The sequence below is a fragment of the Symsagittifera roscoffensis genome, chromosome 5 (assembly GCF_963678635.1).
Source record: "Symsagittifera roscoffensis chromosome 5, txSymRosc1.1, whole genome shotgun sequence".
NCBI lineage: Eukaryota > Metazoa > Xenacoelomorpha > Acoela > Convolutidae > Symsagittifera > Symsagittifera roscoffensis.
Genome location: NC_087066.1, coordinates 29,903,499 through 29,927,665, shown reverse-complemented (window position 1 = coordinate 29,927,665; position 24,167 = coordinate 29,903,499). Strand labels below are relative to the sequence as shown.

The window sequence follows — 24,167 nt, the reverse complement described above, 5'->3', positions numbered from 1 at the left end:
TTCGTTTCGTTTCCAATCCTTAACTTCTACTATATCATTATCTTTGTCTTGTTCATTTTTCAAGTCGAGTACTTCGTGACTCATATTCAGGTCACTGAAAACATCAGCAGGATCAGGGTGTTGTACTGCTGCGATGATTGGTCTCGTTATTCGGACAAAGTTTTGTGGTTGAATGGTTGCACTAGCTTCCTGTGAGCTTAGCTCTCTCATGACGTTTTCATACAGTCCGAGTTCAAGCAGTTGTGCTCTGAGGTTGTCGTCGATCTTCTTCTTTTCAGGAAATGCATCATCCATTGAGTGGATCAGGTTGAGAGATGCATCCGGTACTTTCGCTGTCGTGTCGATTTGTATCTCACGCACTGGTATTTTGTCCGTCAATTTCAGTGACAATGAAGCTGATGGGTCAGTTTGCATTCGTGACAAAAAATCTGCTGCATAGTTTGCTTTTCCAGGTATATGAGCGATAATGATGTTGAATGACATGACGCGGTCCAAGAAATTCCAAACCGAGGGTGGAATAGTCTTCGCTTGGAAAAATTGTGTTAAGCTTCGATTGTCAGTCAGTATTATCACTGGTTTTGATGATCCCCAGATGAAATGAGAAAAATGATCGAGGGCAAAATATAGTGCTAAGAACTCTTTATAGTAGATGGAGAACTTCAGTTGTGCTGTGTTGAAGAGTCTTGAACCAAATGACACTGGTGCATACGTTTTCATTTCACCTTTGTTGTCAGTTTTCACATAGTCTTCAACCATTAGCACGAAACCTGTTCCATGATAGCTTGCATCACATAGTATTACATATTGTAATCCTGGTTTTGGTAAGCGGAGCGTTATGTCCGTTGCCTGAATTAGATCATGTTTTAGCACTTCGAGACTTTTCTGATGCTCTTCATTTGTTTGAAATGCTATATCTTTTCTGAGTAGGCGATAGAAAGGTATCAGTTTTTCACCTAAGCTTGGCATATAATTCCGGAAGAATTGAACAAATCCGATTAGTCTTTTAACTTGTTTTACAGTTTGCGGCATTTTAATTTTCTTAAGGAACGTCGAAATTTTCTCTTGTTCAGGTGATATTCCTGCTGGTGTAATTATATTACCAAGGAATTTCATTCGTTGTGTTCCTATTTCACATTTGTTCGGTGATAATTTTAATCCCGATTTCCTTACACATTCGAAAATTTTTGAGAGGGTCGGTATTAGTTCATCAAAATTATTCACTGCACTTCCTATGTCATCCATGAACTGTGTACATAAGTCGGCTGCTAAGCATGGGTCAAGATAGTGCCGTATGAATGAACTAAAGCCCGTGACTGATTTGCTTAGACCTTGAGCTAGGCATTTGTATGCATAAGTTCGTGAACCGAAATTAAATGCCAAAAGTTGGACTGAAAGGTCATCTGCCATTTGCACACAGTGGTATGCTTGCGAACAATCAAGTTTGGTAAACAAGCTCTTTCCTGCGAAGTGGTTTGATGCATCTGTCATGTTTGAGATCGGAAAGTTGCTGTTGATATAGTCATTCTTCAGTGAATGATTTATTCTTCTGAGGTCAATCAACATCCGCAATTTACCAGATGGTTTTCGATGTGCAAACAATGGACTGCTATATTTTGAATGTGACAATGTTGTTATAAGTCCATAATAGTGCATTAGGGCAAGTTCCACTGTCAATTCTTGTCGCAAATGTATCGGCGTAGGTGGGCCTTGTGTGTACAAAGGTCGTGTGTGTTCCGGTTTCAGTTTGATTTTGAGGTCGGAATTGTAACCAACATCAAATCTATGTTTGGCGAAGATGTCCGAAAATTCAACAAGCAAATCTTCTACTTTTGACCTTTGGTCATGTGTCAATACCGAGTTCTCCCACTTAAAATTCTTGATAAATGTCAATCGATCTTGAAAGTTCATTTTTGGTTCAATTTTTTCAAGACCTTGAAAATGAAGAATTTGGTCGTAAATGTCACGTTGGATTTGTGGAAGTAATACAGGGTTTTGACATGTTTCAGGAGTAGGAAACCAAAATTTTTCATACTCAGGTTGACGTTGCTGTTGAGACTGCTGATTATCACAATGTTGCTGAATTAGCTCGTTAATGCCCATTTCAATATCGTCTGGATTATTCATTTTTGCAAAAGCAAGCATTTCTGCATCAATTGGTATTAGATTTTCTGCTTCAGTTAGAGTCAGAATTGAAAATTTTCCAATTTCGGTTTTGAAAGGCAATGTAACATGATGATCAGTGATGTTAAAGGCTGTGATGTATAGCAGGTTATTTGTCAGAACTTCACTAATTGAGGAAGTGAATGCAATTTCGCAATTTTCTTCAAATTCTTTCGATGGCATTACGATTCCGGTTGTTTTTGCCATGTCCCGGCATGCGTCCTTTAAATGACATTCCACCAGAATGGTTTGATGCGGAGCTATTGTTTGACGTTTTGTTAGAATTAACGGGAATTTTTTCACTCGATTAATTCTTCTAGGCTCGTTTGGAGGTTTTATTTCGTTGATTTGCAGAGTCAAATCTGGGAAATGAAGTAAATTATACTTGGCACAGATATGAATGTGGTGTTTTTTGTAGAAAGGGTTTCCTAGAATTATTGAGTTGGCTGCATGTAGAACGAGAAAAGATTCTACAAATGTCATGTCTGCCAATTTAAATTCCAGTGTTACTTCTGTTTCAATTGGCACGAGTTGTCCTCCTGCCATTCTTACTCTCTTAAGTTTTGATTCACTTATTTTAAGAGGGCGGTATAAAGATTTTTCATCTTTTAAGTCGTCAAATGTCTGTTTTGAGATGACATTTGCGCAGGCTCCTGTATCAACCAGGGCTCTTCTTTGTAATCCCGATGAGAATCGTAATTTTGTGTACGTCAAAACTGTTCCTTCCGCAGGAATTACTGCGTAAAGGTTGATTATCTCATCAGGTGGAATTGACGGTTTTGATGATTTAGATGATTGAAATGATTTGGGGGACTGACTCGGTGGCTTGATTAGTTTTTTGGCTGATTCTGAAACGGAACTGATTGACCGTGTCCTTGTGGTTTTTGTCTCCACCAGCATTGGCTTGCCGTATGGTTGAATTTACCACAAATGTCACAAAATTTGGCTGATGCTCGAACCATTGGTTCGAAAGATCCAGATGGAAGTTGAATGTCAGCTTGCGCTGTCTGAGTTCCATTGAATTGATGTTGTTGTGGTTGCAGGTAGTTCGCGTTTTGCTGTACCTGTGCTGGTTGAATCTGCACCATCGACTGATTTTGCTGCATATTTGGGTACTGTTGGTATTGATACCATGGTGGATATTGCTGAGGTGCAATTGGTCCCATATTTTGGAAATTAGTCTGATTATTGTTAAATCCAAAATGATTTTGCCAGTTAGATCTGTTTTTTCCTTTCCTGCCACTTTGCTGCTGTCCAGGCCAATTATTTTGGTTTTGGTTACCACTGCACTGACTGTTTTGTTTTGCGTTGTTCTTGTTTTGATGAGAAGGCGGATTCAATTGTTTTTTTGACTGCTCAGTTATTTGTGATCTCATTTCGTTGATCTGCTTCTCAATTTGTTCCTGATTTGTGGACAATTTTGTGAGAGCACTGATCAAATTTTCTGAGACTCTGTCGTTTACTTCATTAAATCCGTCTTCCGGGTAGTCTTCGTTTCGGCAAACTTCTCGGATCATGATCTGCTTCTTCGTCAAATTACACAATTCTTGGACAGTAGTTGCTTGTGGTTGCTCCATCAATTTTGATCGCAGCCAGTTTGGCATTCCTTTTATGAACAATCGTTTAATTTGTTCATTGCGATTGTCATTTACTGCATCTATTCTTTCTTGTCGTTGTGCAGTTTCTCGGTGAAATCGCGCTGTGTCTGCTACTAATGGTGCTCCGTTTAATGCAACATCGATTGGGTCGACAGCTGGCAAATCTGGGGTTGGGTACGCTCGTTGCGCTTTATTTGTCAAGTTCACCAAGAAGTTCTCGGGTGAATCGATTTTAGGATCGTAACGTAGCTGTTCTAATTTCAGTACATGGATTTCTTGAAGCTGGGGATTGCAGAAATGATCCCTTAGGGCGCCAAGACTATTCTCTACGTTCGCTCGAATTGCTGCTGGCAGCGTTTGGTAGAATCGTAGTGCCGCTTCTCGTAGGTGTAGTTGCAAGAAGTTCGCTTGCTGACCAGGAGCGATTCCCGCAACTCCGATGTATCCTCGGAACAATTGCTCGAATTGCTGGAAGTCTTCTTTGTCCGTTCCACCGTATGGTGCGACCGAAATTTGCGCGTGTGCCATCTTATTACAGTTGAATGATTATCAGATTTGTGATACAGTTAATGATTGAGCACAGCACTTAGTCGATTTAAGGGGGGCACAAGAAAATTTTGCTAGACTTTCCTTATTTTGGATTATTGAACCTTTATGCATCTATTGCTATTCTGATTTTGGTTATTCTTTCCATCAGGGTTTGCTAATATTTCCGTTACTTCGCTTTTTTTTGGTTGGGGAACTTATTAGTTACAATATCAATTTACTGCAAGTGAGTTTTGAGTTTGTTTTTAACTAACTGTTTTGACGTTGGAAACCTTTCATCTACTTCCTTTTCTGCCTCTTCAGTAGCTCACTTGACATACCATCTGACAGAAGTAGAGAAGCTGTAGGTCACAATCCACATGTCTGCTTGTAGATTGGAAAAAGTTGTCAGCTCAGGAGATGTTGAAAAGTTGTGGTTGTCTTCTTTTTTCTCCCTGTCTGTCAGTTGTTCACTGAGTTTTGCTCTGCTGCCAACATCTGAGCATTGCTGTGCTGATCAAGATGTTTTTTTTTTTTTTTTTGTTCTGCTTCAGCAAAGTAGTGTTGTCACTTTCTGCTCAAATTATGATGTTTGCAATCGCCGATGACTGTTTTGAATCCAGAAGTTGAAATTCCCGCGAAAGTCACCATATAATATACCGTATCTGGCGGATGGATAATACGGGTATACTGTCGTCTACTGTTATGCGAGCTGTTCAATTGGTAATGTTATTTAGCACTACTGGCTATCAATTGTATTTAGATTGGATTCATTATTTAGATATGTCTCGAGCGGTAAAGACCTATCTTGCTTTAAAGGATGCTGGTTCCGATTCCTAGCTTCTGATATTTCGCAAGTCGATCGGCGCAAGTAAGAGCATGATTGGAATAGTTTATTAAGTTGATCTCTATTCAATTGATTCGTAGCTCGGTATAAATCTCCAATGATTGGTATTAATTACCATCAATGTTTACATAGTTAAATAAATATATGATGCAGCTCTATTTTAACATCAAGGTGAATTATGTAATCTATTCGGTTCAGATGGTTAATTAGAATGAATGACATCATGAAGGGATGATGTCACATATAGGGAGCAATTCCAACATCTGGCAGCAATTGCACTATCACAGGCCCGCCCGCTCTGAGCATGTCATCCAAGTAGCAGGAAGTTGGCACAACATCCAGCGGAGTGCCTTCTACATCAATCATGTTCGAAGGGCAGCGACAATCCAGTGCACCTGGGAAAAACAAATTTTGGGTTGGGGATCGGTCGGCCTGATATTCCGCAGTGTTTCTTGTCCACCCCTAACTTGCACTGAGAACAAGCATTGGAGTTGCTTCCCAAGACCTTTACGGCAGACAGCATAAGGGTACTTCCCAGAGTCTTTGAGGAGATCAAGGCCGATGCGTGTGATCAGGAACTTTGTCTTTTTCATGTTGACTCGCAGACCTTTCCTCTCCATGCCAGTTTTCCAGATCCGGAGTCTAACAAGGCATTCATCAAGCGTATCAGCCATTATAACTAACTCAACCACATGGAGGAGCTCCCAAGGCACGCATTTACATTGATTGAATCGTTGTGAGAGGGCCTTTAGGACTAGGATGATAAGAACAAGGCTTAGAACAGAGCCCTGATGTACACAGGCACGCACTTCGGTTTATTCGCTTTACTAACCGTTTACATGAAACCGACTCCGGGCATGACAGTACATACCCTAGACGACCTGCACCGCCCATTCTTCGGCACTGAGACTTCGAAGGGCCAGCTACTCTGTGTTTGAATAGAAGGCTGATATTCTCTTCCGTTTTTTTTTGGATTTTTTATCTGTGTTTTTTACCGTCTTTTCATCTGTGTGTTTGCTTTTTTTTTGTTAATTGATCTGTTTTTAGATTAGTTAATTGACATCTGATAATTGAAAATGGTAAGAAATTTTAAGTTTTATGATGAGAAACAATCTGGTTACGTGATAAGGGAAATGTTTATTTATTCTAGCCTTCTGCTCCTCCTGGCGAAGCTGAAACGGTCAAAGTTATTGTCCGCTGCAGGCCTCTTTCAGAAAATGAGAAGAAAACGGGATATAACAGGTTTTTATGAATTAGAAAGGAAATCATACTCGAAATTGAATTTAATTGCCTCTTCAAGGATTTTATCAAAAGCGACACTCTAATCTTATCTGAATCCAATGAAAAAAAAAATTTCCTGTAAGAAATGGGTGTTTTATCCATTAAATGGAAAAATTTGATTCTCAGTGAAAACTAGGTTGAAGTTTATAAATTGCAGTTTATTTAGGGAAAGATGAGAACTTTAGTTAAGGGCATTTTTAATCTTTATTCTGTAGTTTGCCTTCAGAATAGTCGAGATGGACACCAAAGTTCCAGGTTGAAGTTTATAAATTGCAGTTTATTTAGGGAAAGATGTGAACTTTAGTTAAGTGCATTTTTAATCTTTAATCTGTAGTTTGCCTTTAGAATAGTCGAGATGGACACCAAAGTTGGGCGTATTGAGATCACGAATCCTTCTGACAAGACCACAAAGGCGTATACTTTCGACACTGTCTACGATTGGAAGTAAAAAAGCTTTTCCGAGTTGACATTACGAAATAACTGTCGTATTTTAATTTTAAATTCACAGTTGATCTTTGTTTTAGTTCAAAGCAGCAAGATTTGTATGACGAAACATTTAGAAGTCTTGTTGACTCCGTTCTTGAAGGCTTCAACGGGACAATTTTTGCTTATGGCCAAACAGGTACCTGCAATACAAACAGAACGTAGTGAAAACAGTTATATAGGCCGTGTTAGTTTTTTTTAAGCTAAAGTGTTAGAAAATTGTTCACGCCAAATTTGATCTTCATCCTCATGGACTTTTGGTTTTTTTAAATTTTAATTCAAATACAATGCTGATTTGAATTATCCAGACGAAACGAATAAAACTTTGAGAAATAAATTTTTTAGAATCAGTAATCAATTAAATAAATAACATATGATCACTAAAATACATTATCAGTCATATAGTGAAAACCAAGAGGTCCGTAATCGCAAACAGCACAAGCCAAAAACTATTGCTCCTGATGGCAGACACTAAAGTGGTATATTGTCTATATGGTTACGCTGATGGGTCGCCTCCAATTGATAATTCCATTCGACCTGCCGTTATTTGTCCACCTCTCGACAGCATTGCCTGCGCGTTCGACCGCATTAATAGGCAGCTGAGCCGAGTGTAAATGGCGTTCTTCATCTCCGGCGTGCTGGTTGCTGTTTGCATGGCCACACGAGATGCAAGGCGGTCTAGGAATGCGATGGCCTCGCTTCCCCACTCGCCATAGCAAGTGACTACCATAGGAAGGCACTCCCAGCCAAGTTCCCGGCACTTCGCGTCGTTATTGCCGTGCTTTCTTGATGCCGCTGCTGCTGAACCCCTAATTGCGATCGCTCCGTCAATGTTGGTGTCGTTGAGCGGATTCACAACTGTGATGTCCAGGGCTGCATCCTTCCCGAGATTCCACGTTGGCACGAGCACGTCTGCAGGGCGCGTTTGATCGCGAAACCCTGCTCCCGCTTCTAGAATGGGATTCAGTTGTGCTCTGCGACAGTAGTCGGCAATAGAGTTGTGCAGGCCATTGTGTCGTCTGCAAACTTCTGGGCCCCGTTTACATGTTAAGGCGTGCTGGGCAAACTGGTCAAGTGTCTCGTTTGGGCAAAGAGGGCACGTTGAGTTAGATGGAAAAATTTCCAGTCCGAGCCGCCATTTGGTGAGAACATTAAACTCGTTGGGTGATAAGCCTAAGCCTAGCGCTTCTGAGGGCTGCGCGCGGATCCAGTCTCCATTGAGGTTCAGTCAAGGATGTTAACTTCACTTTTTCAGCAAGCGTGCACGTTTCTTCTAATTCGTGGAAACTGTGCTCGTCAATCAAGTCGGATAACGGTTTCTGGCGAATGAGCTCTGAAGTCGAACTGAGGGGTTCATGGTCTCCTATTCTGCTGTTGAAAATTTCAAGTGCGCTTTCCAGTTTCTGAGCGTCAAATGCGGCACCCATTGAGAATTTGTGTGAGGCTATGAATGCAGGGCTGCAGTGGTTTTCGAGCGACCGCAGGCCGAATCCTCCGAATCGTATCGGTAGTTGTGCTTGTGTCCATGCTCGATCTGTTGCGTTTATGACCACGCTCTCTTCGAAACATTTCCTGACACTGTCATCAAACTTCTTCAGTGCAGGAGCTGAGACGTCTGGAGGAACTGATCTTGCGAGGTGGCTGGTATCTCGACGACGGTGTGTTCTGCGGCAAAAGATCAGAAATAGAGAAAGTCTTAGAGATCCTGACCAACGCCACCGCAGTCACCGGCCTCTCAGTTAAACTCAGTAAATGTGAACTATATAGCAGATCGGACCTGTCGTGCTTTCCCGAGGCAATTGAGAAAAAGTACCATGAACCGAATTTACAAATGTTAGGGGCACCGATAGGCAGCGCGGAGTTCTGCAGGAACATCATCGCGGAGAAAGCAAAGGAATCGAACGAACTGTTGTCGAAATTGCCCGAGTTAGGAAACCCTTGCGAGATACCAACATATTTAAAATGTGCTTTTCTCAAATTTAGTTGCCAAATATAAAATTCACCAAAGATAAAATATAGCTTTACAAGAAAATGTTAATCATAATTTTTATTGAAATTTAAAGAGCTGAACGTTCATTCGTTTTTTCTTTAAAATTCGAAAATTATAGTTGTTTAGTTACGTTTGCGACTAAAAAATCATTCAAGTTTTAGGGTTTATTGATGCTTTTCCCTCGGTCGGTTGGCTATGTTTTTAACAGATATTTGAGTTGGACGATGATTTTTTCTAGGGACGGGGAAAACCTTCACAATGGAAGGTGTCAGATCCAATCCTGAATTGAGAGGAGTGATTCCTAATTCTTTCGATCACGTTTTTAATCACATCGCGCGAAGCACGAACACACAGTTTCTCGTGCGAGCGTCATATCTGGAAATATACCAAGAAGAAATTCGGGATTTATTATCCAAAGACCAGTCTAAGAGACTAGAATTGCGAGAAAGGGCTGACACTGGAGTATATGTCAAGGATCTTTCTTCGTTTGTTACTAAAAGTGTTAAGGAAATTGAACACGTCATGAACGTCGGAAACCAAAACCGCTCCGTTGGGTAAGATTGTGTTTGTAATATTTTAAATTGAAAGATTCTATGAATAAATCTGAAGTTTTTAAGCCTGCGATCATTCAAATCGAATCATATGCTTTTTACATGGAAAAAACTTGTCTAACAGTTATGATTTTTTTGTATCTTCGTCGTAGAAGTTATCGGCTTAAATCAAAACTTCTTTCCTAATGGCTTTTTTTAAGCAAAAAAAGACCATTGAGACGTTATGATTTAAGCCGATAGTTTGCGTCGTTTGATGAGCGTAAAAATTCAGTATGCCTGTGTTTTTAGGGATATGACTTATATAAGCACATCGTCCAAATAAGGGCTGATACCATTCAAAACAATGAATACATTAATTTCGTTTAAGAGCAACAAATATGAATGAGCACTCCAGCAGATCACACGCAATTTTCATCATCACCGTTGAATGCAGCGAGCTTGGTGAGGATGGGGAGAATCACATCCGCGTGGGGAAATTAAACTTGGTGGATCTCGCAGGCAGTGAACGGCAAAGCAAAACAGGGTCAACTGTAAGTAGAAGTTGATAAATTTCATTCAGCTCGGTAGATGTTCACATGGTTGCCAGTAAGAGGTGTGCAATTCAGGGAGTTTAAATTGCAGTTTAATACGAGTTTTTACTAAGTCAATGCAATTTTTTTTTCAAGTTTTCAAGACCTCAATCAAAAATTTTTAAGAGTCTATGAACGTAGTTCAGACTGTTATATAGGTGCTGATGATTTTTTTGTTTTTTTTTCAGGAAAAATCTTAAAAATTGTTGGTCTAAAATTTAAATTTTTCGCGGTTTGACGTATGAATTCTTTTCAAGTTTAGCTCATTCAAGTTATGGTAAACTCAACTATCGAACAGCAAAGTGTAAAGGTCATGAAAAACGTGATCAACTTCTAGTTTCGAAAATGGAAGTTAGTAATCAGATTTCCCAGCGGAATAAAAACATTTTCTATTGGTCCAGTTTTCTCAAATTGGGTTAATTTTATTAAAGAAAATAGCAATCATAAATGTTCTAGAAAATCAAAGAGCTTGAAGGGCGTCTATTTTTTCTTTCATATTCGAAAGTTTTCTTTTTTTTCTGTTTGCTTGCGTTCATTGACATTTTTACACTTGTCTTTTGGCTATGTTTTTTTTCTAGAAAATCAGGAAACAAGGGTTTTAACAAGTTTTCTCGTAAAATTTCAAGAATTGTGACGTTCATAGGGGATTTGTTTTGTCGAGCAGTGTCCGCAATCAGAATTTTTCTGGCACAAATTTAGCCACATAAGTTCTGAAGCATATCTTAAATACATTTTTTCGTATCGTACACGTCGAGTACCTATACATTAAAAAAATCGGATTTTTTTTAAGGGAGAAAGACTGAAAGAGGCTACGAAAATTAACCTCTCACTCAGTGCACTGGGCAATGTGATCTCGTCTCTGGTAGACGCAAAGAGCAGCCACATACCCTACAGGGACTCGAAGCTAACCCGACTGCTCCAGGACTCACTTGGTGGCAATGCAAAGACTGTGATGGTGGCTGCGATTGGACCTGCGAGTTATAACTATGAAGAGACACTCTCAACTATAAGGTGCTTATACTAGGAAGTCTCTAGACTTCTGGAATGCCGAGTTTCACTCTTGTAAACCGAAATTTCTTACCTGTTTTAACTATGCTGACAGCTCCAAGAGCACGATTTTGATGTTCATTACTTGGTTGATTCAACTTGTGACTTGGTAGTTGTATGCTGTAAAATACTTGTTGTTTAGATACGCAAACAGGGCAAAGAACATCAAAAATCAGCCCAAGATAAACGAAGATCCGAAGGATGCATTACTCCGCAAATTTCAACAGGAGCTTCTTAAGTAAGCTTCATGAATGGATATCAAAGTATAGATAATAAAAAATAATGCTCGTAAGATTTTGATATGCATTGCGTTTAGATTGAGAGAAGCACTTGGTAAGAAAGGCGGCGGAAGTGGGTCTGAAAAGAGGAGCAAGAAAGGTCGCAGGAAGAAGAAAGTGATGAACGCCAGTGGTGGTCAGTATTCATGAGTACATTTTTGGTTTCAGAGATTTTGTTGCCTGTATTAGCGCAGAATTCGCATTTTTTAGTTTCAACCAAAAAAAAGGTTGGTTCAAAAATGTGTTCAGTGTTTTTTTTTAAGCTGCGTAAGATTTTGATGATAGAAAAAAGGTCCCCTGGAGCATTGTTCTTGCGGCGAAATATTTTTGATCCGATTCCATCAGTTATTTCTTATTTTCTGTCTAAGAAAACAGTAAATTTACGTGACCGTAGAAGTTTCGTTTTCGCTCTAGAGATGGAAGAAGTGTCGGAGTCAGAAGACGATGACGATGAAGAGGGGCAAGGCGGCGACAGTGCAGAAGTGGAGGCCGAATTCATGAAGCAGGAGCAGGCCAGACTGGAAGAGGAGAAGCAGAAGCTGCTGGCCAATCACAACATGATAGCAGAGCAGAAGCAGCAGTTGTTGGCTGACATGGAGAAGAAGGCTAGTGAACTGGGCAAGAGGCAGAAGGACCACGATGCACTGGTCAATAAAATTAAGGTATGTTTAAAATTCCAGTGTTTTGGAGAAAACTGGCTGGGACGAATACCTATTGTGATAACGATATAGCTCCCTTCTGAAGCATCTTCGCTGGGCATGATTACTTATAAAGTCCTATTTAAAATACGAAAAGACTTGAAGAGGGTAAACATAAGAAACTGCTTGTTATGAATTCAAATTTTGGTAAACATGAATGAGTTCACTGACAGAAAATTGGGTCATACGATTACAGGTTTTGTTAGTCAATCATGGCAGCGAATCCTGATTGCCTGAGGATTTAATTACCCTGCGTGATCTGTATTACACCGTATTCTTATCAAATGACTTAACGTTTTCTGCTTTTAGACGATGGAGAGTAAGTTGTTGGTGGGTGGGAAGACGATTTACGACCACACGACAGAGCAGGAGGCGGCGATTGAGAAGAAGAGGAGTGAGATTGCGAAGCAAGCGGCCAAGGAGAAGGAGATCGCGAGGAAGTTGGCCGAGAAGGAGGAGTCCATTATGGGAAAGCAGGAGACATACAAGAGTCTCAAGGAGGAGGTGGACGTGAAGACAAAACGACTCAAGAAGGTAAACTGCCTAACATACCACAGTCGTTCATGATCTCTTCGTTCATGATCCAGATGTTATAATAGTTCATTGATCATACAACCAGGGTTTTTGAATTTGATTTTAACCGGGTGCATTAAGTCAAGCTAGGAGATTTGGGGATGGTCATCGAATAGTATATCTATTTGGGTATCGGTTTTAACAATTGAGGCGTGATTCATGGATGTATAATAAGCAGAGTGCTGAATCTAACAGGCCGCTTTTGGTGTTTCAGCTGCAGAGTAAGCTAGAGACAGTGTTAAACGAGACAGAGGACCTCAAAGCAGAAAACTGGCGTGAGTTGCAGGAGCTACAGGTGACAGTGGAGGAGCTGAACAGAGACCTGAAGATGAAGGCCCTGGTGATTGAGAACTTCATCCCGATGGAGGAGAGGGAGAAGCTAAACAGACGCTTGAGGTTCAATGAAGATGAGAACGAATGGTATCTGGTGCCATATGCTTCCGCCAGGTAACGATGTGTGGCCGTGATTAATTGCACCTTAAATGCGATTTACAAAATTTATTTGCGAGAAATTCCGTAAAAATAAAAATCAGTTACAAAAAATTTAGTAGTTTAAAATGTCTTTTACTCACACCAGATATATAATAAAACGGGTCGTAAATATTAGAGGCTTTCTGGCGCATTTAATTTTTTCTTTATGAATGATCTTCGTTTTGAATTAATTGAAATCTTATTTGCAAATAATTTCTTTCAATTGTTTTTATTAATGTGAAATTTTATTGTAATGTTTATAGCAACCAGAAAATGGCCAAGCGGGTCATATCAGCGCTTGGCTGCAAAAGGCCAACAACTGATTACGCCCGAGTGGCATCGAAGAAAATGGGCAACCCCAGATACAAGGGAGAGAACATATTGCAACTGGAGCTGGAGTTACCTGTGAGAACTACAAGGGATTACCAGGGACCTACAATTGCGCCCAGGGTACAAGCTGCGCTGGACCAGGCGCTCTTACCACAAGAGGGCGACCTGGAAATAGACGCAGAGTAAGTTGTTTTTTAAACGAGTGGTATGCAGTCGCAGTGAAATAATTTACACATGTCAGCGATCGTAGTTTTATATTACCAAACTGACTTTTTTCCAATCCAACCTGCAATTAAAAGTGCTCAATTTTGATGGCCCTTTGCTGCATAGCATTGAAATTTTAATAGCATCTGTAGCTGTTTATTGGTGGCTGGCGGAGTTCAATTGCAAGTCACCGTGGCGCAGATGCGAGGACGTCAGGCTCGTAATCTAGGCCCGAGGATTGATTCCGGAACATGGCAATAGTTTTTTATTTGGTGGCACCTTTGATGCAAAGCATAGACAATTAAATTTTATCTGCTTCTTAATTGGATTCTACTGTTCGCATCGTTTCAATTGACCGTGGCGCAGATGTGCGAACGTGGGACTCGTAATCTTGAGGTCGGAGGTTCGATTCTGGTGCATAGCAAAAGTTTTTTTTTCAGAATTTATTTACACAAGTTAGAGCCTAGTGTAATACGTACTACGAACCAATTTTTTCTAACATTTGTCGCATGTAAAAGTGCTCATTCGGTGGAACTGTTAATATATTTCCAACCATTGGTATATTTCCGACCATAATAGCATCTATTGCTGCTTCATTGGTGGCTGATGGTCGTTCCTGCCTGATAAAAAGAGGCTTAATGAAAATTTTTGGAATTAGTTTTTTTTTGCGATGCTTTGAATTTTTTTTCGACACATTGAATTTGTTTTGATCTTTTCGCAGAAATTTTGTGTTTCTCGGAAACTGCTCTTCTGATTCTTAAAAAGTGCTACCAATCTAAAAACTGGTTGCTGTCGTACGTGCCTCCATAAGGTTTATTAAGAGTCGATAAACGTAGCTCAGACTCTTATATAGGTGCTGATTTTTGTTTCAGGAAAAGTCTTAAAATTTGTTCAGTGTCATTTGACATTTTTCGCAGTTTGAATAGTGATTTCTTTTCAAGTTCAGTGCATTTCCATTGATGAAAGGGCATTTCCATTGATGAAAGGACTATCGCGGAAAAAAATTACCTATTGATCCAGTTTTCTCAAATTGGGTAATTTTTATCGAGAAAGTGGCAAGCTTTTAGGGCTCTTTTTTTTAATTTCGAAAATTGAGATTTCAAAGAAAAGTCGGTAATTTTTTTTCTGTTGTGTAGGTGCGGTCATTTAATCTTTTCCAAATGTCTGTCGGCAATGTTTTAAGTTTCAATTTTGAAAGATTCTTGAGCATTTGGTCTTGGCAACTTATTAGTTTGTTTTTTTTTTCGGGAAAACTTTTAAATTTTATTCACGCTAAAGATTGATGCTTCGCAGTTTTGACTTTTGATTTCTCTTCAAGCTCACATCATTTCCTCGGTTATTTTTGTGATTAAAGTGTCAATCATAAGTTTTACTTGAAATTCAGAGCTTTAATGTCACTATTTTATTTTCTTTAAAATTCAAAAATTTTTTATTTTTTTTCTTCTAAAACGTATTTTACGTATTTTTTTTGCGTTTATGACTCTTTGTCTGTTGGCTCTGTTTTCTTGTTTATTCTTGCGAGAGTACGTTACAGGTTGGTTCCCACTTTGTCTAAAGGTAACGTGTTTGCCTTTGTACCCTATGATCTGGGGTTCGAGTCCCGGCTGGACCTCAGAGTCAATGAACGTAGGTCAGATTCTTATATAGTTGCTGATGACTTTTTTTCGTTTTTTTTTTTTCAGGAAAAACCGTAAAGCTGGCTCAGGCTCAAGTTTTATTTTTCTTATGATTTTTTTCTAAGTTCAGTTCAGTTCATTTCCTTTGTTAAAAGGAAGTCAAACTCCATTATTGAACAGCAAAAGTGTAAAAGTCATGAAAAACGTGATCGACTTCTTGTTTTGAAAGCGGAATTGATTTTTTTAGATTTCTCCACGGAGTGTAAAATTTACCTATTGATCCTGTTTTTTTTTTTCAGCGTGAGCTAATTTAGTCAAAAAAGTGTCAATTATAAATTGTTCTAGAAAAACAAAGAACTTGAAGGACATCTATTTTTTCCTTTTGAGATTCGAAAGGTGAAATTTTTCACAAAAATTAGTCATTCTTTTTTTTCTGTTTCCTTGCGTTCATTACTCTTTTTCAATATTCGATTATCTATATTTTTTATATTCCAATATTTTGGTCGGCATGTTCGCCTAGAATTAGTTTATATCGTGACATAGGAAAATTTTTGGCCGTCCTAGTATTTTCCAGCCTTTTTCATTTTTTAGACTAATATTTTTTAAATTATTTTTATGCTGTATTGCAAGTGATGTGAAACTCCGCTATGCCTCTGTGTCTCATAAACTACCCTCGCAAATCTCAAAAGAGGTTTTCAATCAACAGATAACGTTTTAGGGACTCTCCCTGCATAAGCGGCTACGCCTTAGATTCGGAAGAAAAAAGTCCTTGGATCAAAAAGGCCATTTTTTGACATTTGATCATTCTTTTTTTCCGATCTTTTTACTTTTCTTGAAAAACATCCGCTATCAAAACTTGTGTCAAGGGTTCAATCGACAGATTTGGTTACAAGAGTTGCGCCTATTTAAGTATCTATGCCCTCATTCAGTAGAAAATAGTAATGGCCTCAAAAAAGGCTAGTTTTTAAAATAATATTGGTTGTCTTGAAACCTTGATTTTTCTCGAAACTACCTTGCGAATTCTACGATTAAAGGCCAATTCAGATTTTTTGACTTCCTGCTTTGTCCATTTTTGGTTTCTGGTTCGATTCTCTTCGAACCTTTTTGCCAATCTAACCTGGTGATTTTAAATGGATATTTTGTGGTTTTTTTTGCCCTTGCGATAGGCAAGAGTGTGGCAACCGACAACGATTACTGGACATTTTCATTTAAATAAATTCGTTCACAGGGTGACTCTAATTCGTGGTCATCTCCAAATCTATGTTTTCATCATTTAACGGAAAGATTTTGAGCATGTCTGCATTTTAAATGACCGTTCGGTTCGTAAGTTATTTTTGTTTTGGTTGTAATTTACTTTCTCCGATTTCAGTATATCAGTTTTTCGTTTTTTTTTTCTTTTTTTTGGATTAAAAGAATTGTGCTATTTTTTGCCAGGTAGCGGCCTCATTCTGAATCATATGATGACCACAAGAAAGTTATATAAATATTTTGAGGGGGTGACATCAAAGCTTTTCTGAGTTTTTCTTTTTTTATGAAAGACTTTTTTTTCAGCTCAACGTGTATGTGCTCAGGTTTTGGGGCTTTGTACGTTTTGTTTTGATGCTTAATTAGCAGTCATTTGTCTTAATTGAATTGTTTTTGTAGAAGGATTTTTTTTAAGGCAATATCAAGTCAAGGATATCAAAATTTTAGTAGATCAATTTTTTCGACATTTTTCTTATTGCTGTCGGTTAGTTTGGCATTCTATATTTTAAAAGTGGAAATAAAATTTTCAGGTTCAAAAAAATTGTCGGCTTTTTTTGTCTACGTATGTTTTTTTCGGCTCAGTTGTTACATCGTAGAATTTTTTTGCTGTAAGCAAGTTACATTGTAAATGCTTTAAGTGTTTTGATTTACTTCTACTGTTTGTGAATTTACTTACAATGACCTCGTATATTTTCTTATGGTTTTTTCGCTTAAAAACTTTATTCTGCTCAAATGATTTCGGCTAATATTTTCTAATTTCTAGTGGTTTCAATGGAAACGTAAAATTTTTTTATGCTCCCCTCTGGATCGCGCAAAAAGCTGAAAATCCTAACTACACTTGCGAAGCAAAGTGTATTAATACGAACTTTGTTTGTTTCCAACCTAATTCGCAAATATTGGTGTCACTTTTGGGTCACCTTTACAGCTTATTGATAGCATGTGCTTTGACATTCGAATAGTAATAAGTTAACACAGTTGATGCATTTTTAATTCATCAAATGAAGAGAAAAAAGCTATTTGTTTCAAACAACAGAACAATAATAAAAACTTGATTTCAGAAATGTTCTAACTCAAAATATCTCGCATTTTTTTGAAATGCATAATTTATAGATAATGTGGCTTCTTGCTTGCCGATATACTACATGCAAAATTGTGTCTTTCTGTATTTGGTGCTACTTTTGCTGCATCGAATCGGCAATTTATTAGCATATAGTTGCGTTATTGGTGGCTAGTTTTTGGGGATTTTTGGTGGCTAAATTGGACACCAAATAGAAGTTTTTAGGGAATTAGTTATAGTTTCATATTGCTTCGTGAGATTTCAAAAAAGTTGTCAGTGTCGACAAAAACCCTGTGCCGTAATTTGAATTTTTAAGAAATTTCATAAAATGTTGTAAATGACAGTGCCTTGAATTTTTCCGTTTCCAGACTAGTTTTGTTCTTGTGTCCCAGTGTTTACTGTATTGAGTTAGCAGTCTTAAAATATTTTTTACTCGCGAGTTAATTTGTGCTAAGTTAACTGATTTCAAGGGACAATTGGTTTTCAGGGACGTTTTTGTACTTTGAAATGTCGATACCACCCTGAGATGCTCAAATTTCCTAAAAATTTAAGGTGTCGATTTTTTTGTAAATGCTTCGAGGTTTAAAAATTGGCATAGTGTAATTTTCATGGAATAATTTATGTGTAATTTTATTTACTTCTGTTTTACTAAACTTGTTCATCTGTACTTTTGGTTCCGACCACTTCACGAAGAAGTGAAGTATGTCGTTCGGCGTGTTTTTTTCTAAAACATTTTGACTAACTGGAAAGACAGTCAAATTCGGTATCATATGAAATCCCCTCAGAATTTAGTTTTTTGAAAAGAATTTGTCAGTGTGCCAAGAAAATTTGACCTTTTTACGAATTTTTTAAAGAATTTTATACAAAATTGATGACACTGGTTTTGATCCCAATTTAGTTCTAATTCAACTTAGCTTTGAACTTTTTGTCGCAGTCAATCGCCATTTGGTTGTTGTTTCGAACATTTGAAAAATGTGGAGAAACATTTTATTCGGGTGTTTTAGTTTTTTTGCTTCCTACGCAAAATCAGGTATCACAAATAATAATCGGAATGGGTCGAATGATATATAGTGTAGTAGCTCTTCAGTCGTGATTTGAACGACTAAAATTTTTGAAAATATTTTCAGTGTCGAGAAAAACCGGTTTGAATTTTTTGATTTTGCGTCTAATTTTGAGCAAGTAAAGCGACCAAGCATGCTAATTTATGCTTAATTTAGGCCGTTTACAGTAGCGTATTTATGTTTAACTTTAATTTATTTGAATAAAATGAGTTTTTGGAGTTTTATTAACGCCATTTTGAGAATCAAAAACTCAAAAAGTTTCTGCAAAAAAAACGAAAACCCAAAATGTTTTTTCCCTTTTTAATGATTTTTTGTTTTTCTAGTAATTTTTTTTTTTCAAAAACTGTAGCCCAGCTTGCTTGTTTTACAATTAAAGTGTCGAATATACCTAAATTATTTTTTGTTCATATCCTCTTATCACAACGACAATAATTTGAAAGAAAAAGTTTGTGTATGGTCGGAAAATTCTGTGCTCTTTGCACAGTAACCGGCTATCCTTCTTTTCAAATGTTTTTCTTCGATAAGTGTTCAATAGCCAATAAATGTAATAAAGAAACTCAAATAGGTCGTGATAATTTGAAAAATTATTTCAGGAAAAATTCTTGAAGTTTGCTCACGCTCAGTATTGATTTTAAATGGTTTGACTTTTAATTTCCTTTTAAATTCAGTTCATTGCTTGTTTCAAGCTAGGTAAACTTCACTATCGATCAGCAAAAGTATAAAATTTACGAAAAACATTAACAACTTCTAGTTTAAAAAATTGACATTAATTTTAAGGTTTCTTAAAATTGTTCCCGAAATTTGAAGAGCTTTAGGGCGTATTTTTTTCTGTTTTGATTCGGTCATTGACTCTTTTACAACTGTCTGTTGGCTAAGTTTTTATTTGTTCTATTTAGTGTTGGGCTTTTTATTTAGATTTATTTTGTTAATGCTGGGAACATTTGCACATCAGCCAGCTATTCATATTACTTTTGGAATTATTATTATTATTATAAAGGCTTTACAGCAAAAAGATAAAAGGATTTCTTCCCGCAGAATGGAATTAAACACCAATTAGAAAGTATTTTGTCTGCGGTTGTTGCAGAGGCAGAGAACTACCCAGGTGCTGGAACAATTTTTGTTGTACTTGGAATGTTAATGAATCCAGTAAAAATTAAGCAGTCTGTTTTTGAGACCATCGGGTGAAAGGAAACTGACGTGGTCATCGACCAGGTTTGACAAGCGGCATGCCCTGCACCAAAAGTTCTAGTTTTCTCTAGAGGGACTCTAGAGATATCGAATATTTTACCTCCTCTGACAGAGTTCGGCCAATCGAGCTGGTACCGGTCTGGTATAATCGTAGATAAGAGCAACAAATCGTTCATCTCGATATATAAGGATAGAAGGACAGTGGTAGCTGATAAGCTGGTCTTGACGCTCGGTGTAATAGAGCTCGTCGATGTCTGTTATCCGCCTTGGTATTTGTCTTGTCCGCAAACTATGATGCACGTTGTACGTTGCAAACCGCGTACTGTTATGGGCAGTACCATTTATTCGACTAGACAGTTTTTGCTGGGGGGCAAGTAGGTCGCATGACGATCGTTTGAACTTGTGCAGGACTGATAGTGACTTCCGAATTGTCTCGCTCATGTGGGTGCTCCAGGAACAGTTACTTGATATTGGAACACCAAGGTCTTTCTCGAGCAATACTTCACTTACTTCGAGTTCCCCTAATCTTGGCGGCAGTTGATCTGTTGTTCTTGGCAAATTTACGGACTTTTTGTATTCATAGCTAATTTTCCCCATTTTTGCTTGTTTTTACAAATTGTAGCTTCGCCTATGTCATGTGAAAATGAAAATCTTGAATAAATTGAAGAAAATTGTCGTTTCTTTTTCTCACACTGTGATTATAGGGGTCGGAAAATGGCCAGGAACTTTGTATTCCGATTATTGAAAATGGCCAGGAACTTTGTATTCGTGTTTTAGTTTATTTTTGTTTTCCACGCAAAATCAGGCACCACAAATAATCATCGGACTGGGTTGAGCGATAGATCATGTTAAAACCTGTTGAGTCGTTATTCAAACGACATCAAAAATTTTCAAAAAAAAATCCCAGTGTCGAGAAAAACAGGTTTGAAATGATTTTTCGTCGAGCGAGTAACATTCGTTTTGTATGAAAATAACAATGTAAGCTAAAAATTGATGATTTTTATAAAAGAAAGTATAGTTTTGGAAGCTTTATTTAGGGCATCTCTGGTTAAAAAAAAATCATCCGAAAATTAGTGTAAAAAATTGAAGAAAAAAAATTAATTAAGTAACTTTTGAAAAATTTGTTCATCTTAAATATTTCTTTTTTGAAGACAACTGTAGTCGTTAATGCTTAATTCACCAAATTTCTACCCACTTGTATAGTTCTATCATCACACGACGTACAGGAAAAGACATGAACTGGAAACAATATTTCTGAGAATGTGGTCGGAACATTTTTTGCTACTTGCACAGCCACCGGCTATCCCTGTTACTGATTGACTTGGGTTGATCAAGAAAGGAGTTATTTCCATATATAGTTTTAAGTAGTTTCAATATTTTAAAAGCTGTCTCGCGTTTTTAGCGTATTACGATGGCTTGTATATTGTTGATTGCTTAACGTTTGCTGTGTCTTTGTTTTGCTGAGTATTCGAATATATTGTTCGCAATTATACATTTAGTCGGAACAATTTGTTTTACAGGCACAGTTACCTGTTGTTAGTGTCGACGAATACTTTGCTTTGGCTGCTTGTATGTCAAATTTTGTTCTTACTCAGATGTTTGTGTTATAGGTCAGTGATGCCAACAAAGAAGCAATCTAAAAGCTCCAAGAGGTAAGCGTCTACTATGTCGACTATTTGTCCATTCGTTTGATAGATGGTTTTTGACTGTGTGATTATGACATCAGTTTGTTAATGGCGAACTTCCTTTCTCTCTTGAAACTTGACTTCTTCGTACCTTTCAATAGAATTTCAAAACAGACGGTGAACGGTTAGCAAAGATTTAAAAGAAGTTTCAAAAGAGTTGATTTTTTTATTTCAGACCGAAAACTTCCACTTCAAAGAGCAGACCCTCGGCCGGAGGAGACAGATCTGGAGGTGGTTCGGATCTTTACCCAACTGCCAGAGGGCTTGTTTCGAAATAAAATAATTTCACATTACTTCGACACCTTCAGTAACATGTGACCTAATGGTCCTTCATAGTTTCATAATAAATCGCGATTTGATTTGGTAAATAGTGAACTTTGAATATGTAAAAATTGTAAATATCAGCTGTAAATTGTACGTAAATGTTGATTCGTAAGTTAAGCAAAAAAAAACAAATTCTGTTCGTACCTCTAAAGTTCATGTTTTTATTGGCAAAAAATTTTGTGCTATCTTTTCAATATCATATTTTTCCGTTGTTACTGTCAGCAGTTTCACCAGATTGGGAAAAAGTCCTTGGAGTTGATAAAGTTTACTAATAGCTAATTAATGAATATACCACCCAAATAGAACATTGATATAAAATGATTCGATGACATAAAAGATTTAAAACACTGTAGTAGTTCATTATTAATTAGATTCCTCTTTTGCGTTCGAATTTGTTCATTCGTTAATAGAGTCCAACTTCTTCTAGAATCTTCTTAACGTCGACTTCGCCCGCTAGCAAATCGGCTTCGCACATCGCATCCAGGCATAATTTCCGACTGCTTTCTTGAACGTAACCACCAAGAATAAACTCGTCTAAGATGTGGTAGGCTTTTTCGAAGTTGAAAATGACGTCCAGCTCGCAAACATTTCCGAAATAAGCGTCGAGTAATTCAACATATCTGTGAATAATTTCCAGTACTAAGAGTTCATTGTCCTCGTTTTCGACAGCGACGCAGAATATCAAGCTGGCGTATCGTTTGTAGACTAGCTTCAAACCATTGCTCCATTCTACGACGTTTGACATACGAGGTTTCCTATTGCAGACGATGTAAGGAACATCTTTGAGAATTTTTCGCCGTTCCTTTTCACTATAAGCTTGGTACCAACGGTGTAATCTAATTTTGCCTTGTCGGCTGAAAAGTAAGAGAAAATTCATAGCGAGGTGATTTTTGCTCTAAAGCGGGCTTTACTAGAACTTGAACAGAGAAATAGTTCTTTTATTATAATTAAATCGAGTGAGGTAGCTTTTAAATGTCTGGGGAGTTTAATGAAGTTTAAAGAAAAGATAAAAGCATTGAATTGAATTAACATAGAAGTAAAAATGACGCGTAATTTAAATCTGACTAGTTTAATTTGAAATGCAGGAAATAAAATTTGAGCTCTGGTAAAAACGGATTGTAGGTACGTTATTTTTCAACGTATTTATTTTAACATCCCTTTTATTTTTTTATCATTTATGACTGATGTTGTTATCGTAAACAGCTTTTCGTGACTAGTGTACAGTAACTACGGCGGAGATAGAAGCAACGAACTTGTAGTTTTGTAAACAGAGTTCCTAGATGGTAACTTATCCTCTAAAAGTAGCATTGATTGCCCTTCTTTCTAATGAAGAATAAGACGTGAATAAAATGGGATGAAGGTACCGATTGATCAGGCTGCAAAAAATACTAATTGTGAACAAAAAAGGAAATGAAAGGATTAGAGAAGATATAAAAACCGACAAGCTGATCAAATCACACAAAATACAGGTATAATGCGGGTGCTAAGGTACATGCACTGGTATAGCAGTAGTCCCCTTACCTTAGCACTATGACATATAATAAATCAATACCCCCTCGTTTTATTAAAAAGAGTGGTTGTTTGAAGAACAAGAATATAAATGAAGGGGTCCAATAATTTGGGCTCTATTGAGTTGGCTGATTTGGGAAATGGCTGGGTTGGATTTTACCCCGAGACGAGAAGGAAGTGATCAATTAAGGATGAGTTGCTTCAACCAGAAGGTAATCACTTAATATGCTGAGTGAACCCCATTTCAACTGGCCTCAGGTCGGAGAAGGAAAGTAAATGGAGTTAAATGTCTAGTAATCCAATGAGATTTTCCGAAAAAACAACCTCCCTAATTTATGCAAAGCTTTGGTAATAAATTTATCCCAATTGACATCAAATACTGGTGACGTGTGAAAAGATTTCGGCCTTTTCTCTATTTTTGAAGGATGCAGTATCAAGTTAAGATTTAAAAACATCGCCACTTGTGTTGAAAATTGAGGGTGAATGATAAGCTACGCACACGATTAGATGTAGCTTCTATCTGTTTGCTGACGGAATCGTTGAAAAAACGTTGCTTAATGCTGTCCCATTTAATTTCGTTGTTGCCTAAGGCAGGAATAAAAATAGTACGGTTGCAAAGCTTAACAAATGGTATGTGTTGACGTGTATTTATGCATAAAATATTCGCTCAATACCTAAGCTGACTTGCCTGTTAGACGAAAATTTGTATAATTTACAATGGAAAACTGTAAAACTCAACAACAACCAATACTTAGGAGTAAATAACTTTTTGAGAGTCCGGAAACATTCATTTGGTGTTCCGACGAGGTACGCTTCAATGAGCAGAGAAGTTGAGCGTCTGATTTCTTGAAAGCTAATTTATCATTTGTAGGCTAAA

General features: G+C 37.7%; 3 protein-coding genes across 3 annotated transcripts in view; 1 reads left to right on the top strand and 2 right to left on the bottom strand.

The window, feature by feature from the left end:
* Window positions 1–24,167, bottom strand: part of LOC134845598 (cysteine protease ATG4A-like) — a 245,316-nt gene that overhangs the window by 71,794 nt on the left and 149,355 nt on the right. The gene's annotated exons all lie outside the window — the stretch shown is intronic.
* Window positions 6,131–22,172, top strand: LOC134846937 (kinesin-II 95 kDa subunit-like). Its single transcript, XM_063864378.1, has 15 exons — window positions 6,131–6,209; window positions 6,281–6,372; window positions 6,757–6,855; window positions 6,936–7,033; window positions 9,123–9,438; window positions 9,803–9,965; window positions 10,795–11,015; window positions 11,194–11,289; window positions 11,368–11,465; window positions 11,744–11,991; window positions 12,337–12,561; window positions 12,815–13,047; window positions 13,335–13,583; window positions 21,383–21,424; window positions 21,633–22,172. The coding sequence occupies exons 1-15, from the start codon at window positions 6,207–6,209 to the stop codon at window positions 21,733–21,735; spliced, it is 2,286 nt and encodes a 761-aa protein (XP_063720448.1). The 5' UTR covers window positions 6,131–6,206; the 3' UTR covers window positions 21,736–22,172.
* LOC134846938 (AP-1 complex subunit sigma-2-like) lies at window positions 22,185–23,978 on the bottom strand. Its single transcript, XM_063864379.1, has one exon. The coding sequence runs from the start codon at window positions 22,656–22,658 to the stop codon at window positions 22,185–22,187; it is 474 nt and encodes a 157-aa protein (XP_063720449.1). The 5' UTR covers window positions 22,659–23,978.

Excerpts from the sequence above, each read along its gene's own strand:
- LOC134846937 (XM_063864378.1), top strand. Across the intron at positions 9,966-10,794 it reads AAAGCAAAACAGGGTCAACT|GGAGAAAGACTGAAAGAGGC; the intron begins GTAAGTAGAAGT and ends ATTTTTTTTAAG. Across the intron at positions 11,992-12,336 it reads CACTGGTCAATAAAATTAAG|ACGATGGAGAGTAAGTTGTT; the intron begins GTATGTTTAAAA and ends TTCTGCTTTTAG.
- LOC134846938 (XM_063864379.1), bottom strand. The coding sequence starts at position 22,658 with ATGAATTTTCTCTTACTTTTCAGCCGACAAGGCAAAATTAGATTACAC.